At 41.4% G+C, this 21,113-nt stretch overlaps 1 protein-coding gene and 1 long non-coding RNA gene across 2 annotated transcripts in view; one reads left to right on the top strand and one right to left on the bottom strand.

Annotated features, from left to right (window-relative positions):
- Positions 1-2,266: 2,266 nt before the first annotated feature.
- Positions 2,267-20,062, bottom strand: rab11fip2 (RAB11 family interacting protein 2 (class I)). Its single transcript, XM_074676119.1, has 6 exons — positions 19,864-20,062; positions 18,636-19,232; positions 13,633-14,033; positions 13,019-13,370; positions 9,441-9,513; positions 2,267-5,511 (listed from the first exon to the last, which is right to left on the bottom strand). Exons 2-6 carry the CDS (start codon positions 18,986-18,988, stop codon positions 5,287-5,289), a joined length of 1,404 nt encoding a protein of 467 aa, XP_074532220.1. The 5' UTR covers positions 18,989-19,232; positions 19,864-20,062; the 3' UTR covers positions 2,267-5,286.
- Positions 20,043-21,113, top strand: part of LOC141795291 (uncharacterized) — a 26,811-nt gene continuing 25,740 nt past the window's right edge. The window contains exon 1 of the long non-coding RNA XR_012598581.1: positions 20,043-20,165. This is a non-coding gene — a long non-coding RNA (uncharacterized LOC141795291). The remainder of the gene's footprint in view (positions 20,166-21,113) is intronic.

Raw genomic sequence — 21,113 nt, 5'->3', positions numbered from 1 at the left:
TACCAGAGACAACAACAACAACAGTCATTTTTCATCACATTTGTGAATCAAGGGCCCAAAGAGAATTTTGAGGCCATTGTCATCTGCAGCTGTTGGTCCACTGTGTTTCCTTAAGTCCAGAGTAAATATAGACGCTTACCAAGAAACTTAAGAGCACTTCATGCTTCCTTCTGCTGACGAGCTTCATGGAGAGGTTGATTTGGCTAACTTTTATGGACAGAATTTCTAGGCGCAGCCAGGGTGTCGAGGGGGTCTGGTTTGGTGACCTCAGGATTGGATCACTGCTTTTTGCAGATGATGTGGTCCTGTTGGCTTCATCAAGCCGTGACCTTCAACTCTCTCTGGATCGTTTCGCAGCCGAGTGTGAAGCGGCTGGGATGAGAATCAGCACCTCCAAATCTGAGTCCATGGTCCTCAGGCGGAAAAGGGTGGAGTGCCCTCTCCGGGTCGGGAATGAGATCCTGCCCCAAGTGGAGGAGTTTAAGTATCTCGGGGTCTTGTTCACGAGTGAGGGAAGGATGGAGCGAGAGATCGACAGGCGGATCGGTGCAGCGTTTGCAGTAATGCGGACTCTGCACAGGTCTGTCGTGGTGGAGAGAAAGCTGAGCCATAAGGCTCAGCTCTCTGTTTACTGGTCGATCTTCGTTCCCACCCTCACCTATGGTCATGAGCTTTGGGTAGTGACCGAAAGAACAAGATCCCCGCGTTGAGAGGTGCCAGATGAGGTGGCTCTGCCGTCTGATGAGGATGCCTCCCGGACGCCTCCCTGGTGAGGTGTTCAGGGCACGTCCCACTGGGAGGAGACCCCGGGGCAGACCCAGGACACGCTGGGGAGACTACATCTCTCGGTTGGCCTGGGAACGTCTCGGGATCCCCTGGGAAGAGCTAGACAAAGTAGCTAGGGAGAGGGAAGTCTGGGCTTCCCTGCTTAGGCTGCTGCCTCTGCGACCCGACCCCGGATAAGCTGGAAGAAGATGGTGATGGATTTGGCTCCTGCCCACAACGCCAAAACAACCAAGAGCTGGTTAAAGTTCCACAACACCTCCAGGTTATGTAATAATCTAATTTAATGGGATGCTGATTTTTTTTGTGTGAGTGTATTAAAGAAATAAAAACGGAAATATTTCACACTTATGTGAACTGAAAATATATAACATATGAGTTTCCTTTTTTTTAAATGAACTATTGAAATAAAACAACGATTCCTGATTTTTCTTGTAGTTTTAAGTTCAAACTGTACAGTATCCATAGCTGTTGGAGTCAGGTGGTCAGGCTCCTCAGATGTGGACCTGTTTATTTGAGTTGATCTCTTGTCAGAGTTTAGAAGTCTTCAGGCCTCGACCACTCAAATCAATGAATGCTTAATTGAGCTGGCTTCTGTCTTCCAGCTTTTCAAACCATTCTATAAACTGAATGAAGCTTTGCTCACTGGTGAAATCTTTTATAAACACAGTCATCATTTCCTCCAAAACTGTGTGCCACATTACAAGCACCGTCAGGGGATTTAGCGGGAGCTTAAGTCTTAGTGTCTGGCATCTGTATGTGGCCTATGGCAAGCAGCATCACATTATCAGCAGAAGACTTAGAAGACTGCCAGAGGAGGATTGTGAGATCCGAGCCGAGCTTTATGTCATATCCATCAAAAGGTTCAATGCATGCTTCGTCAACATGGAAACAAAATCCCTATATGTGTGCACTTTTAGTGGAGTAGGAAAGACTTTTCCTCTCTACACTTTTATACATGTGCAAAACAATCTACACCATCTTCAATAAAGCCTGGCCTGTAAGAATCAGCAGTTTTTCCTTCACAGCGAAAACCTAAACAATATTTGGAGCATTTCTGTTTAGTGATGATTAGAGTTGCAGAGGGGTGGAGTATTTCTGGTAAGTTTCAGGAAAGTTTCCTGAAAAATTAGACGGAAATTTTATCTCCTGTAAATCAGACATTTTCAGGGTTTTGATGACATCAACTTAAATCAACTTAAAAAAATTTCCCGGGAAATTTTGGCTCATATATTTTGCCTAGTTACTTTTTTTAGTTTATCAACTTGATTTAAAGATATTGCATTAAACATACTTGCATGCCTGCTTTTAACAAACCAAGATGTTCAATATTTATAAATACTCCTGTTACTTGAAGTTACTTTCCAAAAATTCTTTTTGGAAAGTTTCTAACTTTAAAAAGTCCTGGGATTTTGCAACCTTAGCGACAGTGTGCTTCAGATAGTGGTGAAACGCTGGAATGAAATACCATTTTATTTCCGGTTTTGACAACATTTTATTCCCAATTTTGAAATTATTTGTACTTTGCTGGAACCCCTGGCAGACTGAATCCCTCAGAAACACATCTGCAAACATTTCACAGCACAAAAATGTGCAAAAAAGTTAAAAGGTGAAGAAATATTACAAAGCAGCTACACATTATGTACAGTGGAAGAGCTCGGGAAGGTCCATTAAGACGTAGCTAAAGTACCAAAACAAGGCTGATTAAAGCTATCGAAAGAGGCTGTAACATCAGGTGACAGTGTTTACATTTCAGCACATGAGGAAAGAAAGAAAACAGACGATTATCTGTAACAGGAAACTGATTCTGATGGATAGAAGCGCCTAACTATCAACACATAATCATCATTTAATGCACTGATTCAAACATTTTTGGCTTTAAAGATTGTTTGAAGCACAGAAAACATTCGTCCAGTAAATTTTGTCCACGTGTGTCACATGAATTCACATTCATGTGAAGAAGTCTGAGTTCTTTCAGGATGATGGAGAAGCGGTTGAAATGATCTCTTTGGATACATTGAATACTTTAGAGGCAAGCAAGGCTCCACGGCCTCGTTAGTGTACTTGTTCGATGCGTCTGGTTTTACAATAATACATTTCAAAGTCAACCTGAATACATTCAGTATCAAGAGATCACATTCCTTCAAAAAAAATGACTGACAGCAGCAGAAACATTACGTACATTACCAAACCAGTGTTTGAGTGGTTCTGCATTCATGAGGAAAAACACACTGATGAAGCGCTTCTGACTCCACAGACAGACCGTGGCACTGTTGGCACTCGTAGCTGTGATTGGGTTTTATACAGTGTTAAGACCAAATGTTTCAAACATCTGGAAAGTGATTAGAAGAAATACAAAAACCAGAGCTATTACTCAGAGTAATAATCATAATAATAATAATAAAATGTCATAAAAATGTCCGACTGAAGCACAATCACCGCTATAATACAAAGCATGTCCAGCACTGTACATGAAGCTGCTTCCATTCAATAAGAGTAAACAACCAAACATGTAACCCAAAGCATGTGCAGGTGATTCTACTACATCTAGCACAACCACAGGCGTGTGTGGTGCAAACTGTGCCTCCGTAAAAAGACCTGAACTCTGGAAGTAGTCATTCTCCAGTGTTCGTTTCAGCAGCAGCAGTGCAAATTAACTGCTGTCCTGTAACAGCTCAGCAGCTGTTCAGTAGAAAGGAATAAATAAGCAGATTTAAGAGCCCTGTGAGTCATGGAATCATCTGTAACTGAGATATTAGCATCACAGATTAACGTTTATGGAACGACAGGAAACATTTAAATAAAGACAAAAGCTGTCAGGCTTTCAAACTGGTGCCTCAGTGACCCTTAGTGGCTGCTTATCTAAATAAGGTAACCACTCTCATTAGTGCTCATGGAGCTTGTAAGAAACACGTACCATAGGTGAATGTTGAAACATGAATGACATTAGTAACTTAAAGAGGGGGTATTGTGCTTTTTATTTTTATTTTTTACTCTGGTGCCTGGAAGTGGCTATACATGATTTACAGCTCAAAAAACAACAACATGATTTTCTCACACTGTTGGTTTAGAAAATGCTTAGCTGCTGTCTCTTTAAGGCTCTTTTCTCCACAAACCCCCTTCCTTCCGATTGGCCAGCCATCTAGAGGGTTATCAGAGGCGGAGCAATGGGCAGACCTTCCACTCAAATTAGCCATGAACCACTTAGGAGATCCTTATGTGATGACCTCATCAATTTAGCAAGTCTCATTAAGATCCTGTGCTATTTTAGAACAGATCAGATCAGAGTACGGACAGATTCAGTAATTTCTACAACATATAAATACGTAGAGGTTTGAAAATCTGCACATGTTCAGTCTGAACGTCCAGCACATTGTTATTTCATATCCATGGTTATTGTATAGGAAAGCAGAATACCCCCTCTTTAAGGTCACTGAGGCGCAGAACATCCTTCATATCTTACTGTCAGGGCACATACTATGCTGATGCACACTACACATCAGTAAGGCGTAAACAGAAGTTTGTTTTAGGGGAATCACAAAAAAGTGATAAAGAGCTGATAATGAGATCAAGTGTTTTTTACAACATAAGTACCTAAGATGTAAATAAAATTAGTTTTATGTGTAAATGAGTGATAAAGGATCTATGAATTAGCAATGTTTGACCGTCACGTACCGTTCATAAAATCCTTTGCAAATTTACACTGAGGCTGTAACAAAAATCTCCACTCTCCTCTCTGGGAATCCAATCAAAATGAAGAGATGTGATTTAATGTAAACAATAACAAAAGATGGGATTATTGCACTTAAAGGTCAGTAAAGTGTTCACCTTCACCCTCTGTAAGTGTCTGCGAGAGTCTTGGAAACTCAACCAACGCAATTTAAAAAATGTAAAACCAGAAAGCTGAAAACAGAAATGTTTGTTTGCATTTTGAAACTCTTTCAAGCTGTGCACAAATACTCACAAATCACCGAGGCTAATAAGTGTGATTTCTACCTGTTGCCTCTGTTAGTCTGTTTTTTTTAAATAAAGGTAACAGAGCTAAACGTAAACACTTCAAAATCAGCTTCATCTCTTTCAGACCTCGACCCCCTTTTGACCACTGATCAGTAAACACGAGTTTGGCTCTTTATGCACCTGAACAACAGATGATAAAGCTGTTTGTGCAGCAGGTCTTTGCAGGTTAATGACACGCAGTGGAAGAGTATGAGATGATCAGTTACATAACAGGAGAGTTTTCTCCTCCTGTTTGTATCTAAAACTGGAATGCAACAACAACTCCTAGAATAACTCTAAAGAGTAAAGATTGGAAAGTAAATTTCTGCCCAACAAAGAGGGCAAAATCAATCACATGAACTAAAAATCTTGAAAATCTACACATTTAAAATAAATGTATGTTGTAAAGCATAACTCAATCATAAGTTTGGCTTTGATCAATCCCATCATTCCTGCTTTTCTACACCTTCAGCAGTCAATGCTCTTTCTGCATCTTTTACTGTTTTATTACTTTTTGCCAAGTTTACCAGCCTTCTTTTTTGGTTCATAGGGTGTCCGTAGAATGCTCGGGGTCTCCTCCATGACGCGCACAAGAAGGTTATCGATGTAGTCTTCCAGCTCTCGTATGTGGGCGTCTTTCTTTTTAACCACTTCTTTCTGCTTGATGAGTTCTTGGACAACTTCCTGAAAGGTTAAGTTGCTGTAGGCAGCTACACTCTCCTGTGTAACCTCCTGCAACAGAAAAAAAGACAAAATTAAAAGGATGTCACGGTGTTCACGACATAACAACACTTTGAATCAAATGCTGTAAAGTGCAAAGATATTCGGGCATCGGAAAAGGTGGGTACAAACCACAGGATAATGGGGCTGATTTTTGTCCCTATCTTCCCCTTACGATCAAAGCTAGCAAAGACCCGAATGTCTGATGTTTGCAAACGACATCAAGTCTGATTTTCCTGTGATGTTCCGAACTGCTCAGGACCCCAGAATGAGATTGTATTTCTGAGCATGTTTAACATTTGCAACTAGAAGTCCTGTAGTATGTGGGCCGCTCCATGAGGAGCCGAGCAGGTACAGCGTATAATTTCATGTGTAACTGGACAAAAGCCAATTAAAGTGATACTCCGGGATGGAACAAGTTGGGTCCTATCACAAGGTTTAGGGCAGAAATTACCCCTACAGCAGTGTTTTTGTGCAGCAGAAGCCCAGAGCGCTCGCACCAAACACCCCCTCCCTGCTCCTCTGCCGGTTTCCTCTGCACTCAGACGGGGCCATATTTTACTTGACCAAAAACACAAATAAACGGACTCCCACTGAAAAAATCTGATATCGGTCTGCATTCACGCTTTATTTAGAGAATTTTCAGCACGTTACTTTCACACAAAAACACCGCTAAATAAGGCTCTAGTTCTCATCGTGTCTCTTCGTCCTGGCAGACTACCTGCGTTTGTTTATATCATGCACGCCCCCGCTCTTGCGGACTGATACACTAAGCGGCGAGCGCCTCGTAGCCAGCTGTGGCTCTGCAGCGAAGGTAGCGCCGTTTTACGACACGATGAGAACTAGGGCCTTATTTAGCTGTGTTTTTGTGCAACGTAACGCGCTGAAAATTCTCCAAATAAAGCGTGAATGCAGACCGATATCAGATTTTTTCGGGTTAGGGGTTAGGGTTTATTTGTGTTTTTGGTCAAGTAAAATATGGCCCCGTCTGAGTGCAGAGGAAACCGGCTGAAGAGCAGGGAGGGGGTGTTTGGTGCGTGTGCCCTGGGCTTCTGCTGCACAAAAACACTGCTGTAGGGGTCATTTCTGCCCTAAACCTTGTGATAGGACCCAACTTGTTCCATCCTGGAGAATCACTTTAAGACTCAAGCTGACGCAGCTGACCGACGGAAGAAGATGTCAGAAAAGAAAGAAGCCTCCAACTCGCGCTGTAATACATACAGCTCACAATCCCGCCTGCCCCACGACTTTTTCCATGATAGCTTTTCTTTTAAGCACATTGTTTTTTTTACGGAAAGTAAGAGGCCAAACTCAAGCATCGTTGCTTCTTCCTGTTCGTCCGCCATGTTTGTTTACACCAAACCATGTTTTATTACAAAAGTAGGGAAGGGTATCAATTTAGGTACTTTTATAGGTATCGACCCATTGCTGTCTGTAGTACCCAGTACAGATTCATGTAAAACTAAACAATACCATGTTTCGGTACCTTAATGCATCCTTGTGACTGTGAGGGAGTGGAAGAGAAGGTGATTTTTCATGCTAGACATGAACACAGTTTATATATTGAGCAGTAAATATGTTAAATTAAAAACCTCTTGAGATTTTAATATTTAACAATTAGTTCATTATTACCACATTAACACACAAAAGTACCAAAAATTGGTACCGTTGAGCATAGATTGCCAGGTACCGGACATTGTTACTGTATCATTTCAAATATGAAAGGTACCCATCCCTCTACACAAGATTTGGAATATTGAGTGTGAAGAAGCTGATAGATGGATGCTGAGGAATGGGTTAATGTTTGGTTTGCTCTGCAGTGCACACCACACACTATAAGATCAGGATAAAGAGATCTGTGTGATTCATATTTTGTTATCAAGCATGTGCTCTCTAAATGTGTGAAGGTTTGAACAATCCTGTAGTGTGCGCCAGCATTGAACAGTTGGACTGTGTACCCTGTGAGCCCTCAAGTGTTAGTCCCAGGTTCAGAGTCAACCTCTGTCCACTGTCCTGTACTTAATGAATAAAGGCAAGAAAGTCCTAAAAATAGCTCGAAAATAAAAACAAAACAAGAACAATATCAAAAAGTCGAGCAAAATGGGTGAAAACATTTGATAATCTAAAGATGGTGTCAAGATTTACTCATGATGAAACAAAACAAACTGACGGGATTGGTCCGTCTGATGTGACACTAACAGGCATGTGTTGATCTCTCGTTTGCTGCTGCTAATTAAGGCTAAATGTTCAAATGAAACTAAAGCAGTGACATGTCAGTAAATCTACAGCAGATCTGATGATGTGTTACTGTGTTTGTGATGAACTGAGAGCAGTTAAGCTTCTCTAATTAAACTACAGCGAGCAGATGAGATCCTGCTCAGCATGTTCCTCTTTTTCTTCTGTTTCCAGCAGCTGAAAGAGAAATTACTCGAACCAGAGTGGGTTCAGGAAGAGGGCTTTAACCAGCTCACAAGCACTTACTGATAAAAGTTTGCAAAAAAAAGTCTTTGTTTCGATGGGAAAATGCCAGGGTGCTGACTTCTGCAATTTCAGGTCAGGATGATAAATATCAAACGAAGTCAAAGCAGCTCCAGCCCTGCTCTGCTTGTTTCAAACAGCCTGTGTTGTGTGGTACATTATGTGCAGATCATATTGCAGGAGTAAAGCTGTAATCGTTTTTAATGAGGGGCCACTTCATAGCTTCAATGCTAGGCATCCTCCCCTGAACAGGGAGGGCAGCACAGCCTTCATCCTATTTAAAATACCACACTTATCAGCTTCCACTCCCCTGCACCATTCAGCCGCGACACTGATGCAGAAAGACTGTGCGGTAGGACCCGGAGTGTGCCTGTGTACCCCTATCTTATCAGGTCTAACTGTATAAAGGCTGCTACAGGGCAACACAGAGCAGAAAGCAGAATTCGCCACTGAGATTAAGAACCAGGTGGAGAAGGTTACGTCTTCTCACATAACACAGAATAATCACGTCATTAAGAGACGATGCATTTAGGCCACCTGGGAAAATGTAAGGCATGACAGCATGTGCCCATGCCTGTGCTCTAACACACAGAGTATGATATTAATAAGCTTCAGTAGATGCTAACAAAAGCCTGGAAATGAGCGTGAATTGGCAAAGCAATGATGGCCGTTTTCCTGCGATCAGTAGTGAGAAGATAAGGCGCACACTTGGCATTCTCCAGTTGTGTCATTACAGTTTCTAATGAGCTCAGCTTTGAGAATCTAAAAGCTCTGTTCCTTTGAAATGTCTCCCAGCTCTCCGTCCCCATGTGTTTGCTTAATTAGGGCCTCGGAGCAAAGGAAACAGGATCTGCCGTTTCTGGCTCTGCCTGGCATGGACAGGGGCGAAATGTGGAGACCGAAAGCCCTCATCACCCACAAAGGAAGGTGAGGAAAGCCATTATCAGCATTCTCCTTCTCATTTAGGTGTCACTTAAGCCACTGCACCAACAGCTCCCCGTAAATAGCAGTTCTGCTGTTTAACTGTCAGCAATTACTCGCTCTTCCTGCAGACAGACAGATATGAAAAACCAACGTATGAAGGGTAAAATGTCAGGTACAAACAGTGTTTCGATCATTAGGACTAATCAGAAATCATCTTCTTTTTCAAGCAAACCATTCATGTATGAAATCAGGGAGAAGCTGACCTCACAGGCTAAACTTTCACACCACCTCAAATTAAAATCAGCTCAGGCACGGTGACCGACGTGTCCAATTAGGCAAATAACACATCTGAGTTTCAGAGCCCTCAGAGATCACCAGCTGCTATGTCAAATTAAACAAAGGCTCCCCAATTATAACTGTGCATCACAATACACTGGGAGTAATGATACCGGTCCTCCCTCTTCCTCCTCCATCACTGTTGAGTCAAACTAACAACCTGACAGATCACTTCATTTAACAAGGCAGGGTGCTCGTCTTACGTTTCTTTTGCCGTTGATGTCCTTCTTTTTCTGACCAAAGATGAGTTCTTCTTTCCTCGTGGGCTTTTTATCGCTGCAAACAAACACAGAACATGTTGATAACATGAAGGCAGAAGATATCACAGATACATTTATCACCATTACACTAATGTAAAGGGTCAGAGGTGTTATCAAGGAACAAAATATGTAAAATGGTAAACTTTTCTGCAGCTCTGTATGAAATCACCTATAAATAATACACTCTGAATCATCTTCTTCCCCACATTGACAATGACCACTGAGCGTCTGTGTGACAAAGGCAGTGTAGATGATGGACTAGTGCCTACAAAGATAAGTAGTTAATTGGGTGGTCTATCTGTGTGGAGGATCTCATTACCATAGCTCAGAGGGCTCTGTTATCAAACCCAAGCACTCTAAAGAGCCACTAATGACACCTTCCACTCAGTTAAACCAGAACATAGCCACAGTGCTCACCGAGCCTTTATGTAATGCACTAAACACACAGAAACACCAGCCTTTACATTTAGACTATCAATCAGATAATTAATTTAATCAGCAAGGTACTCAAACATTTATGGCAATGCTGGATCCAATAACCTGATCACCTGCTGCACAGGTGCTGTGTACAGATCATGTGAGTAAGTGCCACTTTAAAGACAGGAGGACATGAAGATATAGTTCAAACACAATATTGCAAGGTGAGCTATGAAGTGTGTCCCTCAGATCTACAATTGTGCTGTTTCATTTAGCAGACACTTTTGTCCAAAGTGGCATACAACACAAGCAAGAATTTAGACAGAAGGGAAACCCTTACACACCTTACACACTGTGAATACTGAGCTGAAAACTTATTACAATGTTTAAACACAACCAGGATGAAACTATTAATAGAAACACCAGAAAAATGTGAAGAACTCAGTGTTTGATTATTTCTACTAGGAGTGTAACGGTACATGTATCTGTGCCGAACCGCTCCATAAGGCCGTTCGATTCAGTACAATGCTGTAATCGAACGAGTACAGTTAGTTTACGTTAGCCGCTGCACATGGCTCTTTAATATTCACGTGAGTACTCGTCTATGATTGGCTGAGCAGGGAAGGCGTTTTAATATTCATGAGGAAAGTGGTCTGTGATTCTTGCTTTGCGATCATGTGCATATCATGTGGCCGTGCTGTCTCACGGTGAGCCAATCAGAAGATGAATGTCAAAGAGCTTCCGTAGCCACAGGAGCTTGTGTCTGAATTGTTCATCATGGCTGCTGCTAATGACCAACCGGAGCTTGAAGAGCCTCCCCCCTCGCTGTATAATGGCAAGTTTTTGGTTTAATAAACATGCTAAACAAGCAAATGGTTTTGGGTTGTTCCATACTGTACCGAAAATGTACCGAACCGTGACCCTAAAACCAAGGTACGTACCCAACCGTGATTTTTGTGTACCGTTACACCCCTAATTTCTATGTTGTAACAATGCTTCTTGGTAATAAATCTTACCTCTTAGAAAGTCTTCACTTTAAATGGGGACACATTTTACATGTATAGACCATGTATTTGTGGGTTAAGCAGAACTGAGTTTGTGGGTTATGCTAATGAAAAATTTGCCAAATCTTTTCTGCCAACGCCAAACAGCTCATTCTGCTGTTGCTATTGACTTTTTTGAGATTCTGTTTCCTCCAGGTGCTGCCAGTCAGGTACCTGATTGGTCAGCCCCAAGAATCAGCTTACAACACCTGAACAGGTGTGTAACAAACCAAGCAGGAGCATTATTTGGAATGTGATGGTGTGGGGTGGATTCTCTTTTGTACTATGTTTAGTGTAAGTGGGATAAATAAATATATAGTTGTGGTCATTTCCATCTGTCGTATTTTTTTTCCCAAACTTGTTTGATTTTTCTGACAGTTTCTTTGAGTTGCATCCTCTCTGGACTTGCCGCTGAAGAGAGCTGTGCACTGTTTTTACAATGGAATCAAACTTCTGCACTTGTATCTGGGGTGCACCGATCACAATTTTCTGGCTGATCACCGGTCACAATCTTGAAAAAGCCTGACCTGCCAATACCGATTTGGGCTGATTTTTATTTTCATAACTGATAGCATATACCTTCAATGTTCCAATCTTATTTTATTGAAAATCACTGAACAATACCTGTGAAACAATAAAATCTTTAAATTTTGACTTAAACAACCAATAAAGTGTCCTGAGTTTTAGGTCTCAGAGCCACAAGCAACAATGGCTGGCTGTCAGACCTTCCTGGGGGTATGTAAGATCAGTTACATATGTAAGGATGGGCCAATCACCCTGATCCCTGATCACCGATCCCCCAAAATTAAGGAAATCGGCACTAATCAATCGGTGCATGACTAACTTATACTATTTTGAGAGCACAAGTGTGTTCACACTGACAGTATCAAAAAACAGTGCAAAAAGTTGAGCGTGGAAAGCTGGACACTTCTCACACTAAATGGTCGCAATATTGGCTATGTAGAGGAAGGGGCAGGAACAGATCAAACCATGATTGATGGTTGTTATTAGCTGAGTAACAGACGAGCAGCTGTGAACAGTCGTGAAATGCCCAGTAAGATGTTGTGCACTGTTAGCCGTACCAGTAAGTGCAGAGGGTACATACATAACTCGCACTGCTTTTGCAGTTGTTGATGGTAAACTCATAAGCTGTCCAGCTCATTGGCCAAACCGCTGGAAATTCCTGCCAAACTCTGGATATTTAAGACACACAGGGATGCAGAGGAGGCAAAAAACATGGACTGTTAAATTAATGGACATAGTCTCCCTGACGTCACTCGTCTGTTTCTGAAGCAAATTTTTGAAGCAGATTGGCTATCGTGGCCATATTGGAGGTGGCGAAGGTTTTGAGTACAGCTAAAGGGTACCAATAGTGAAATTAGCGATTCCGACAGGAGACGTTTTTTTGGCCCAGGCAGTAAATATTTTTAATATTTCTGCTGTGAAAATGGCTTTTTTTGGCATGGTGTATATGTGACTTCACCTGCTGCTTGGCAAAAAATACAAGACAAACTGAAGGCACAGTCACACTGGCAATCAGTACCATGCTTAAGCACCCTTCAACCCTTAAGTCCAGTTTTCAGGGATTAAAGCCAAAAAAACCAACAGAGGCGTTTTCTGTTTTAGGAAAAAATCTGACCAGTTAAACAATAACAAATATAAAACAATATTTTATTATTTTTAATATTTATTCTTGAATTATTGATACTTTTACTCCTCTGACATTCTTACTTTAGTGTGTATATGAGCTACTGTAATGACAGAATTTCCCTTGGGATAAATTAAGCATTTATGATTCTGATGAATATTTCTTTTGTATATTCCTGCAGTGACTCAGAGCCTGAATGGTCATTTCTGTGACAGTAAAGCTTGAACCGTCTGATGACTAATCAGTGGTGAACGATGAGGTCATGAGAGGCCACTGCCTTGTCAAGTGTGGATGGTGGTTTAAAACCAATGTTCTGGTGAAACCATATGTGATGAATGACTTTGTGAAACTGTGTACGGGAATTAAAGAAGAGCAGTGTGGTGTGTTTGGAGTTCCTGAGACAGGGGGCCTACCTGAGTTTGTAGCCAGAACTGAACGGGTTGGTGTCTGTTTGTGAGTCTCCGCTGAAGGGGTTGGGAGAATGCAGGTCTCCAGAGCTGCCTGAACGCCCCCCGTTGGTCTTGCGACCTTCCTTCTTCCCCGTTACACGTTCCAGTAGGCTGACCTTCTCCTTTTTCTCCTTCCGCTCTGCCCGGTCCCACAGCTGCCCGTGCTCCCCCTCAAATGGGTTGCGGTTGCGTGGGAGCGTGGCATACTTCTGTGGAAGGGTATCACCGATATCAGTGAAAGGGTCACTGTGTACCTCGCTGTCCTGGCAGCCCGGCACCTCGCTCTGGGAACGCCTGTGAGGGCCACCTGTGACCCCTGAGAGGGAAACAAGGAGCATTCCATCAAACCATGACATAGCTGCTTTCAAAAATAGAAATCTGACCTGAAATATTTGACCACTCTGGTTTAAAGTGTGTTTCTCTACCGTCTTAACAAAGGTGGTAGAGAAACATCTGCATAGTTGAATATAGTTGCTGGCACTCAATGATCACCAGGGGACTACTTGGTAAAGAAAAGCAATATAAATCTCCTCTTTGAGCTCCACCCAAACTCAGATAAAAGAAGCTTTGGTTCTCACCAGTCTCTTCAATGGAGTTCATGGAGTCCAGTTTTGGTCGAAAGTGGGTTCCAATGAGGTCTGACATGGAATGAGCTGCAGAGAGTTTATGCGTCCCAGCCAGCAGCGGTCTCTTGGCCTTCACTTCAGCCTGAGACTGTGGTTCTACGGTGCGCCGGTTCGGCTCAGAGTCGCACACAGCAGAGCGAGGCAGGATGGCTGAAGATGTGTCACTGAAGCCGCTGTCATGCTTGCGTCCCTTCATTTTGTCCTTTAGTTTAGAAAAAGGGGAGCGGGGCTTTTCCTTCATGGAGAGGTCGAACATGCTGGCTGTCATGTTGTTCCTCATGAACTGGATGCTGATCTGGATGCGGCCCCGTTCTTTCCTTTTCTTCCCTGGCTTAGACTCCAGGGAATACCAGCTAAAACAAGAAGAGAGGGAAAAGGGTTTGACAATTTATACTGAAGGAGGCCCAAGAAACTCAGTGATGCAAAATCTGCAACTGTAAGCAGAAGCTTTCAGGCTGGTTTTAAACATGTCAAACTATTATTAAAGAGGGGATATTGAGATTTTTCTAGTCTTCATTCTAGCTCTCTGGTGCTCCTGTAGTAGCCTTTCACAGCTCAAAAACATCTCTATTTTTCTCCTGTTGGTGTTTAAGAAAACCCTTATATCAGCCTCTGTCAGAAATGCTTTATTTTAGCTGCTGTCTCTTTAAGGCACCCCACTCCACAAACCCCCTTTCCTCTGATTGGTCAGCCATATGGAGGCCATTATCAATTCAGAGGGAGTATGACAGCATGACAGGAATTTTTTACCAAGACCCCATTTTATGCTAATCTTGTTTTACCCCTGAAATGAAAATGTAGGCTATTAAAATCAGGACTCTTATTTGTAATAGTAACTCTACACTCAACTTTTCACATAAAATATCCTGGTCCTTTTTCTCAAGTAACATTTGCAGAGGTAGTATTAGGCTTTTTGTAATGATTAAGATTATCCCCTGTAGTTCCCTTCATAAGAACAGCTAAAAAAAACTGTATTTTTCTCACACTGGTGTTTTAGCTGCTGTCTCTTTAAGGATCTTTGCTCCACAAACCCTCTTATTTCTAACTGTTCAGTTCTCTGAAGGAACAAAATATGTAAAACAATAACAATAAAGCAACCACAAAATCAAGGATAAGTATTTCATGAAGGGTTATAATGTCCAGCAGGACATGTGAGCTATGATGACCCTGTTCTGACTGACAGGAGACTGTGGCGGGATTTTTCAAAGACCTTTAAAGATCTGAACTGGTCACAGACTTGATTCACCAAAATGTGTTTGACATTTCTTATTGTACTACAATGGACATATGACAGATCCCTTACATTTCAGCATGAAATTCAGTTATCGGTTAAATCCAGAACAACGGTTGTTAGTAGCTATTGAACAACTGCAGCTGTTAAATGGTATTTTGAACCGTCAGAAGCTGAGTCATTGAGCCTCATCATGAAAGGCCCAGCTGGGTCTGATTCCCAGGCTGTGCTTGGTCTGATCAGCAGCCACAGCGTACCACCGCGTTGAGCCGGGGCTGCTCCTCACGTGAGTTTCAAGGCCAAGATAAACCTCTCTGTGCTTGGAACCACAATCCTCCCACTCGGGCCCCGGCCGCTGGGAAACTTCTCACAATCAACAAACACAGGTGTACGATAATTACGGCCTGCCTGCTCAGATGTCAAGGTGGGCTCTCCTCCCCTATATGTCAGTTCAAAAACACTGCAGATGAAGTGGTGAACACACAGCCACTGTGGAGTGTTGATATCCATCAAGGGTCCAGCACCACTGTCAAGTGTGTCTGCAGTGAGGGATTAGGCCAATGAGTGGCATAAATAGATTCAGTGCAGAGACTCTGCTGGAGATGTTTAAGGCCCTGAGGTGCATCATTGAAGCACATCAAACAAATAGTTTTACAGACTGGTGGGTTAGGAGGAAGTTCATGTTTCCACGTTGAATCCCAGAGAGCTGACTGAAAACACTTCCTGTGAATTATTCAACCTATTTTTTCCCAAATGAAGTTTAAGGAGACACTGAAACCTTTTATTTTAAGGAATCACAGCCTGAACCTGGAAGTTTCTTTTAGATGTTTTATTTGATTTAATAAATATATTTTTATATCCTTAAAAGGCCATGTATGCTTGTGCATTCATTCATCAAAGGACAATAAATAAATGTCTGGATTTACATCCAAGTTCATAAATTCCTCTACAACACAGTCAGATGCAAGGAAAGTGACAGACAGCCTGATCCACCCAAAAATGACCCGATCCTATCCAACTCCTCATCAAACCCGACAAAACATTAAGGATGCATGAACCACCTGAACAAGTTAGGGCCACTCATTTAATCTACATCACTAACAAGCCACAGAAGAGTGGAGGAGGTTTGTTCAAACACATCCTGTCACATGTCATCACCGTGACCCGTTTGGTCACTTTCTTCACATGCTTCCTCTGTCTCCTCCACACGGACAATAAACAGGCGAGGCGGATTTAACACGCCATCCCTAGTACTGCTGAAAATGACATTAGAGTTTAACAAGCTCTCAACAAGATCTTAATGAGAGTTTCTGAAATTATGAGGTCATTACAGGAGCTCCTGACTGGTTCCTAACACATTAGAGGAGCGGGCCTCAAACACCAAGGTTGACCTATAGCTCTGCTCTTGACAGACCTCCAGAGGGAAGGGGGTCTATGGAGCACGCAGCTAGATTAAAGTGTTTCAGACAGACACTGAAATAAGACTTTTCTGAAACACCAATGTGAGAAAAATCGGGAATCTTTTGAGTAGTTCATCACGTAAAGCTACTACGGGAGCAATAGAGGGACAAAATTAAGTCCCTGTTTGCTAAAACTGAAAACGCTTAAATGCAGTGAAAAATATTTGTGTTTACACAGAAACACTGAGACTGAAAGCGCTGTAGTAAGCATGCTAGGCCTGTAGTTGGCACTATAACTGTCTTATCCGGAAGGTGCTTTTGGTAGATTTCCACTGAAGTAGAGTTGGGCCGATCATCTGGTGTTCAGAGGAATGTTAAGAGCAGAAGTGGAGCATCAGATGCTCATTTTGTATGAAGACAGTCAGCAGAGTCAGCAGCACAAGCACAACATGTTAGTCCGTAACGATTGTATAAACGGCACTCTTGTACTGCTGTATGCGCTATGAAGCGGAGCATGACGTCAGCGTTTCCAGTGAAAACACCAGCTTACTGTTTATGCTGGCTGAAGTGTTTCAGAAAAAAACCCACACTGAAGGCCGTTTTCAAAAGTTTGCATTTTAGGTCGACTAAAACGCTGTTCCGTGTAAACGAGTGTCCGAAACGCAACAATACTTTTGCGTTTCTGAAACCGTTGTCATGTAAATGGCCCCTTAGACCACATAAAGTGCATAATTTTCTGAATATACTTAATATTTTTTTAAAGTTTGTTTATTTATTGCCAAATTAACCATAAGTGATGTTAAAACTGTCACTTTTTCCAAGCCTCCCTTCTCTGGTACATCTCTCCATGGGATCATTCTCAATGCGCTAATTTTGGTAAATGAGGCTCTTTGTGACTCTGAATCTGAAGGGACCATCTTTTTCTGTCTTTGTCTCTCCATCCTCCTGCCTCCTGTCTATCTATATATCAATCTAAACCTCTCATACATTATTTATACATAGCCGATATGAATCACCTCTGGATGAAAAGGCTGACTCGGTAAGACACACACCTGCAGTCATCCATAAATATGCAGTTTACACAAACTGCATTCAGTTTTGTCTGCAAAGACTACAGCATTAAAATAAAATACAAACACACAGATGATGAGTAACCTCTGCGGGGAACAAGCCATCGGTTCATTCCTGACTTTCAATGCCTCCTTTGAGAATAAGTGAATGCATGGGAGTGACTAACTAGACATGTTTGGCCAGCTCCACTAGTTTCAATTAGTCCAACAACTGCTAACCATGTCTGTGATTAAGCTAAAAATAATCCCTCAACAATGCAGGCCGTTTCATTGCTAAGCCTCAACAGTAGAGGGTCAACAAGATGGACAAGTTCAACCAATCTGTGCTCACTCATTCAGCATATATGGAAAACTGTATATATGTATATATGTGTGTGAGTTGGGTATGTTTGAATCAGCAAAGGAAAAATGCTATATCTGTCAGAAGCTTTCCACTGGTTGGCTAAGCAACAATTGAATCAATACAGATTAAACTTAAAGAGATTCAGCTAATACAATGATTGTACAAAACACAAAATGTGATTAAAGAACAATGCAGCAGTATTTAAACTGTATGCTGCAGAAGGAGTTAGGTCATAAATCTAGCTGAGAACAAAACACAACAAAAACATAAGAAAACACTGGTACTGCCAAAAGGCCGGAGAGGTATTTATAAAATGTAGCGACACATTGAGCACATGCTGCATTTATCTTATGACTGGAGAGTTTCTGTAAATATTTTCCACTTCCTCCTTTGAGTCCATTCCTCTACAAATGGCAAATATGTGCATGACTGTGAGCTGGAGGTGCAAAGGAGTTTGATATTTTAAAAGAGATGTGATTTCTTTCTGTATATTCTATACTTAAGACTCCATGTTTAGTCTACTTAACTAAAATTCAAGATTCAAAGAAGAAAATTTTACTATATTCACTTCCAATTAAGTACAGACTTATGTAAAAGTTTATGAAGTGGTTGTTTAAGAATCTCATGCATCTCTCTTGATCAATCTGTAATGCTGATGTATTAATACCTGTGGCTTTCTATGGTAAACTAATGGTATTTCAGTGATATGTTGTTGAAAACAGGGGGATTATTTATAATATCACGAGCAGAAAAGTGTTAAACTTAATCACAAATATAATTAAAACAGCATTGGTTCCATTGGTGATTAAAAGAATGAAGAATTACAGTAATGCACATTATAAGATAAGCATTACTGGCTTATTATAGACTTCAATTGATGGCTTGTTACTGCTTTACTTGATTATACTTACTCCATTTTCTTCCTCTCCTTGTTGTCAAAGATTTCATTGAGGTTGATGAACCTCTGACCCAGGAACTTGTCCATCCCGACCAAGGAGCGGTGCATCACTATGAGGCAGAGTTCGTACACCTCAGGGTTGCCCTCCAAAAGTAAACCAGGCAATTCAAAGGAGGCTTCCTCTCTCCAGACAGGGTTAAGCGTCTTCTCCGCCACTGATGTTGAGTACTTCTCTTTGCCCAGCTGGATGATAGTGTAGGCGTCATTGGTGCCATTTTTGCCTTTGGGCTGTAAACCTGTAGCTTGAAGAACTGTGGCTTGGACATGGGTTGGAAACCACTTCTGAGACTGCTCGCCCAGCGACATCGTCAACAACGGCAGTTATCAGCTGGAATCCATTCAAAACAAACTAGATGATAATTTATGGAGCTTTTCTTTTAGTGTCATGTGTCATGTGCAAAATGCAACAAACATGATTCTGTGTTCACTAGTTTGTTGTGAATGTCTGTTTGGTTAAAGTAGCAATCATTACAAGCAATGACAGGCCTGAGGAACTCAGCCAGCCTCATATTCTGACAGATCAGAGATGTCCAAGCCACGGGTGAGTCATCTGGGAAGAGAGAGAACAGCATGAGTATGTGATTTATCACTGTTCATGACTGGCATGTGACTTATAAGAGAACATGGAAAAAAGACTAGAAGCTAGAAGAAGAAACTGCACCATGTTAGAGTGTTCTTGTTCACAATGTAAGCTAATAGGAGTACAGAGACTGACTCTGATGATCTCATCTTATGGCAAAATGAGGTGTTGGTCTATTGTCACTAACAGCAGAATGACCATTAAAGCTGTCACAGTGACTTTTCCTGTCTTTGTTCCCTGTCTACTGTACTCTCAATATTTTATCTGAAGATGTGACATCTACCACTTATTACACTGTCGGTTATCTTACACAGAGAAAGGGTTAAACTGGCTATTTTTCGACAAAACTCTTATTTATCCATGGAAAAAAAACAGCAGCGTGACTTCTGTTCCGTCGGTGTTGTTTCTCCTTTAATGATGAATTTTACAGCTGCTTTGTACAAAAACAAACAGTTTTTACTCAACTTATATAAGGTAGCATGCGATAATAACTTTGGTTTGAAGCGTTTCCACTGTTTTCACTCTCTGAAGGCTTTAGGATAACGTTAGCTTCAGGCGGCTAACCAATGAGCTAACTAGCATCCCTCACACGGCTGCTCACCTTTCTGTCATTTTCACCCGCAGTGGATGTACGTTCAGCTCCTCCGCTCACCAGACGCAGGCTTCCAGGTACATATTTTGATGGTTTCAGTTGTTAACGCCAGCCAGTGTTAGTTGTTGCTGTTGTTGCTATGAATTGTTGAGTACAGTCGGCTCCGGGCCAGCCAACAGAGAGCTTTAACTCCTACTCTGACGTCACTTCCTCCTCACCCCGGTGAAAGTTCAGCCGAGTGGTCCCACCATGGGTCCCATGTGACAATGAACACACGTCCGAAGGGATAAAAAAGAGAATTACTCCTCAAGGTAAGGCTTTCTGAAATTATTTTTTTTACTATTTCTGACAATGTTTATTAGTTTAAATTATTTTTATCCGACAAGATTTCGACAGGAATTGTGCTTTTATCCCTGTGTGTTCACTGACTGCAGCAATTAGCAGAATTTAACATTTTACATACTCCACTACTTTATGGTCCCAGAACAGAGAGTATTGTGCAAAATTTTACATAATCTCAACATTGATTGTAAAAATGCTACAAGGTTTTTAAAATGCTGTTATACCCCACCTAGGAGTGGCCCATGGGCCTGACAACAACCCAAACAATCCCTTAAAAAAAAAAAAAAAAAAAAAAAAAAAAACTTTTTTTTTTTTTTTTTTTTTTTTTACAAAAGGGACTTTTTGATATCAAGACATAAAGAATGAAGTAACAAACGCAGCACTGAATTGACAAATTAGGGGAAAAATCAGGAGAGGGTACAGGGCAGCAATGATCTTTTGAGGCCTAAGGACCAGGTGAAACTCATTTTGCATGCAGTGGCCTCACCTAGAAACAAGCAGAGGGGAAAGACACACAACCTACAACCTTAACAAATGTGTTAAAAAAGTACAAAACGTATTTTGAATATAATGCTTTTCATTGTAAACTCCATATTTGTAAATGTAAAATGAAAGCGTGCACCCCTACTTCCCCATTTTTTAGAGGAACTGAGTAATGATTTACATCTATCTTTAGTTAAACTAAGCAACATATTTTTTTTTAACTTGTAGAGGAACGATGTCTTGACATCTGAAATTCTTCTTGTGTTGTCCTGCTTTACACTGATATCAATTTACTGCCCCGTTCAAGTGTGTTTGTTTTTCTTCTATATCAAAATAGTTTATTATAATTCAAGAACATGTAGTACGTACTATTTGTATTAGACTGCTGTGCATTAAGGATTGTTCAGTAGAAGTAGAAAAGAAGATGAGTGGTC

Source organism: Halichoeres trimaculatus, unplaced genomic scaffold (assembly GCF_033239565.1).
Source record: "Halichoeres trimaculatus isolate MK-OKI-2021-1 unplaced genomic scaffold, fHalTri1.1 fHalTri1_scaffold_8, whole genome shotgun sequence".
Classification (NCBI taxonomy): domain Eukaryota; kingdom Metazoa; phylum Chordata; class Actinopteri; order Labriformes; family Labridae; genus Halichoeres; species Halichoeres trimaculatus.
This window is presented reverse-complemented; position numbering and strand designations above follow the sequence as displayed.

Bases quoted from the DNA above. Each gene is read 5' to 3' on its own strand.
- rab11fip2 (XM_074676119.1), bottom strand. From the start codon at position 18,988: ATGTCGCTGGGCGAGCAGTCTCAGAAGTGGTTTCCAACCCATGTCCAA. The intron at 9,514-13,018 runs GTAGGCCCCCTG...GTTTGTTTGCAG, and splicing joins AGTTCTGGCTACAAACTCAG to CGATAAAAAGCCCACGAGGA. The intron at 5,512-9,440 runs GTAAGACGAGCA...TTTCTGTTGCAG, and splicing joins ACATCAACGGCAAAAGAAAC to GAGGTTACACAGGAGAGTGT.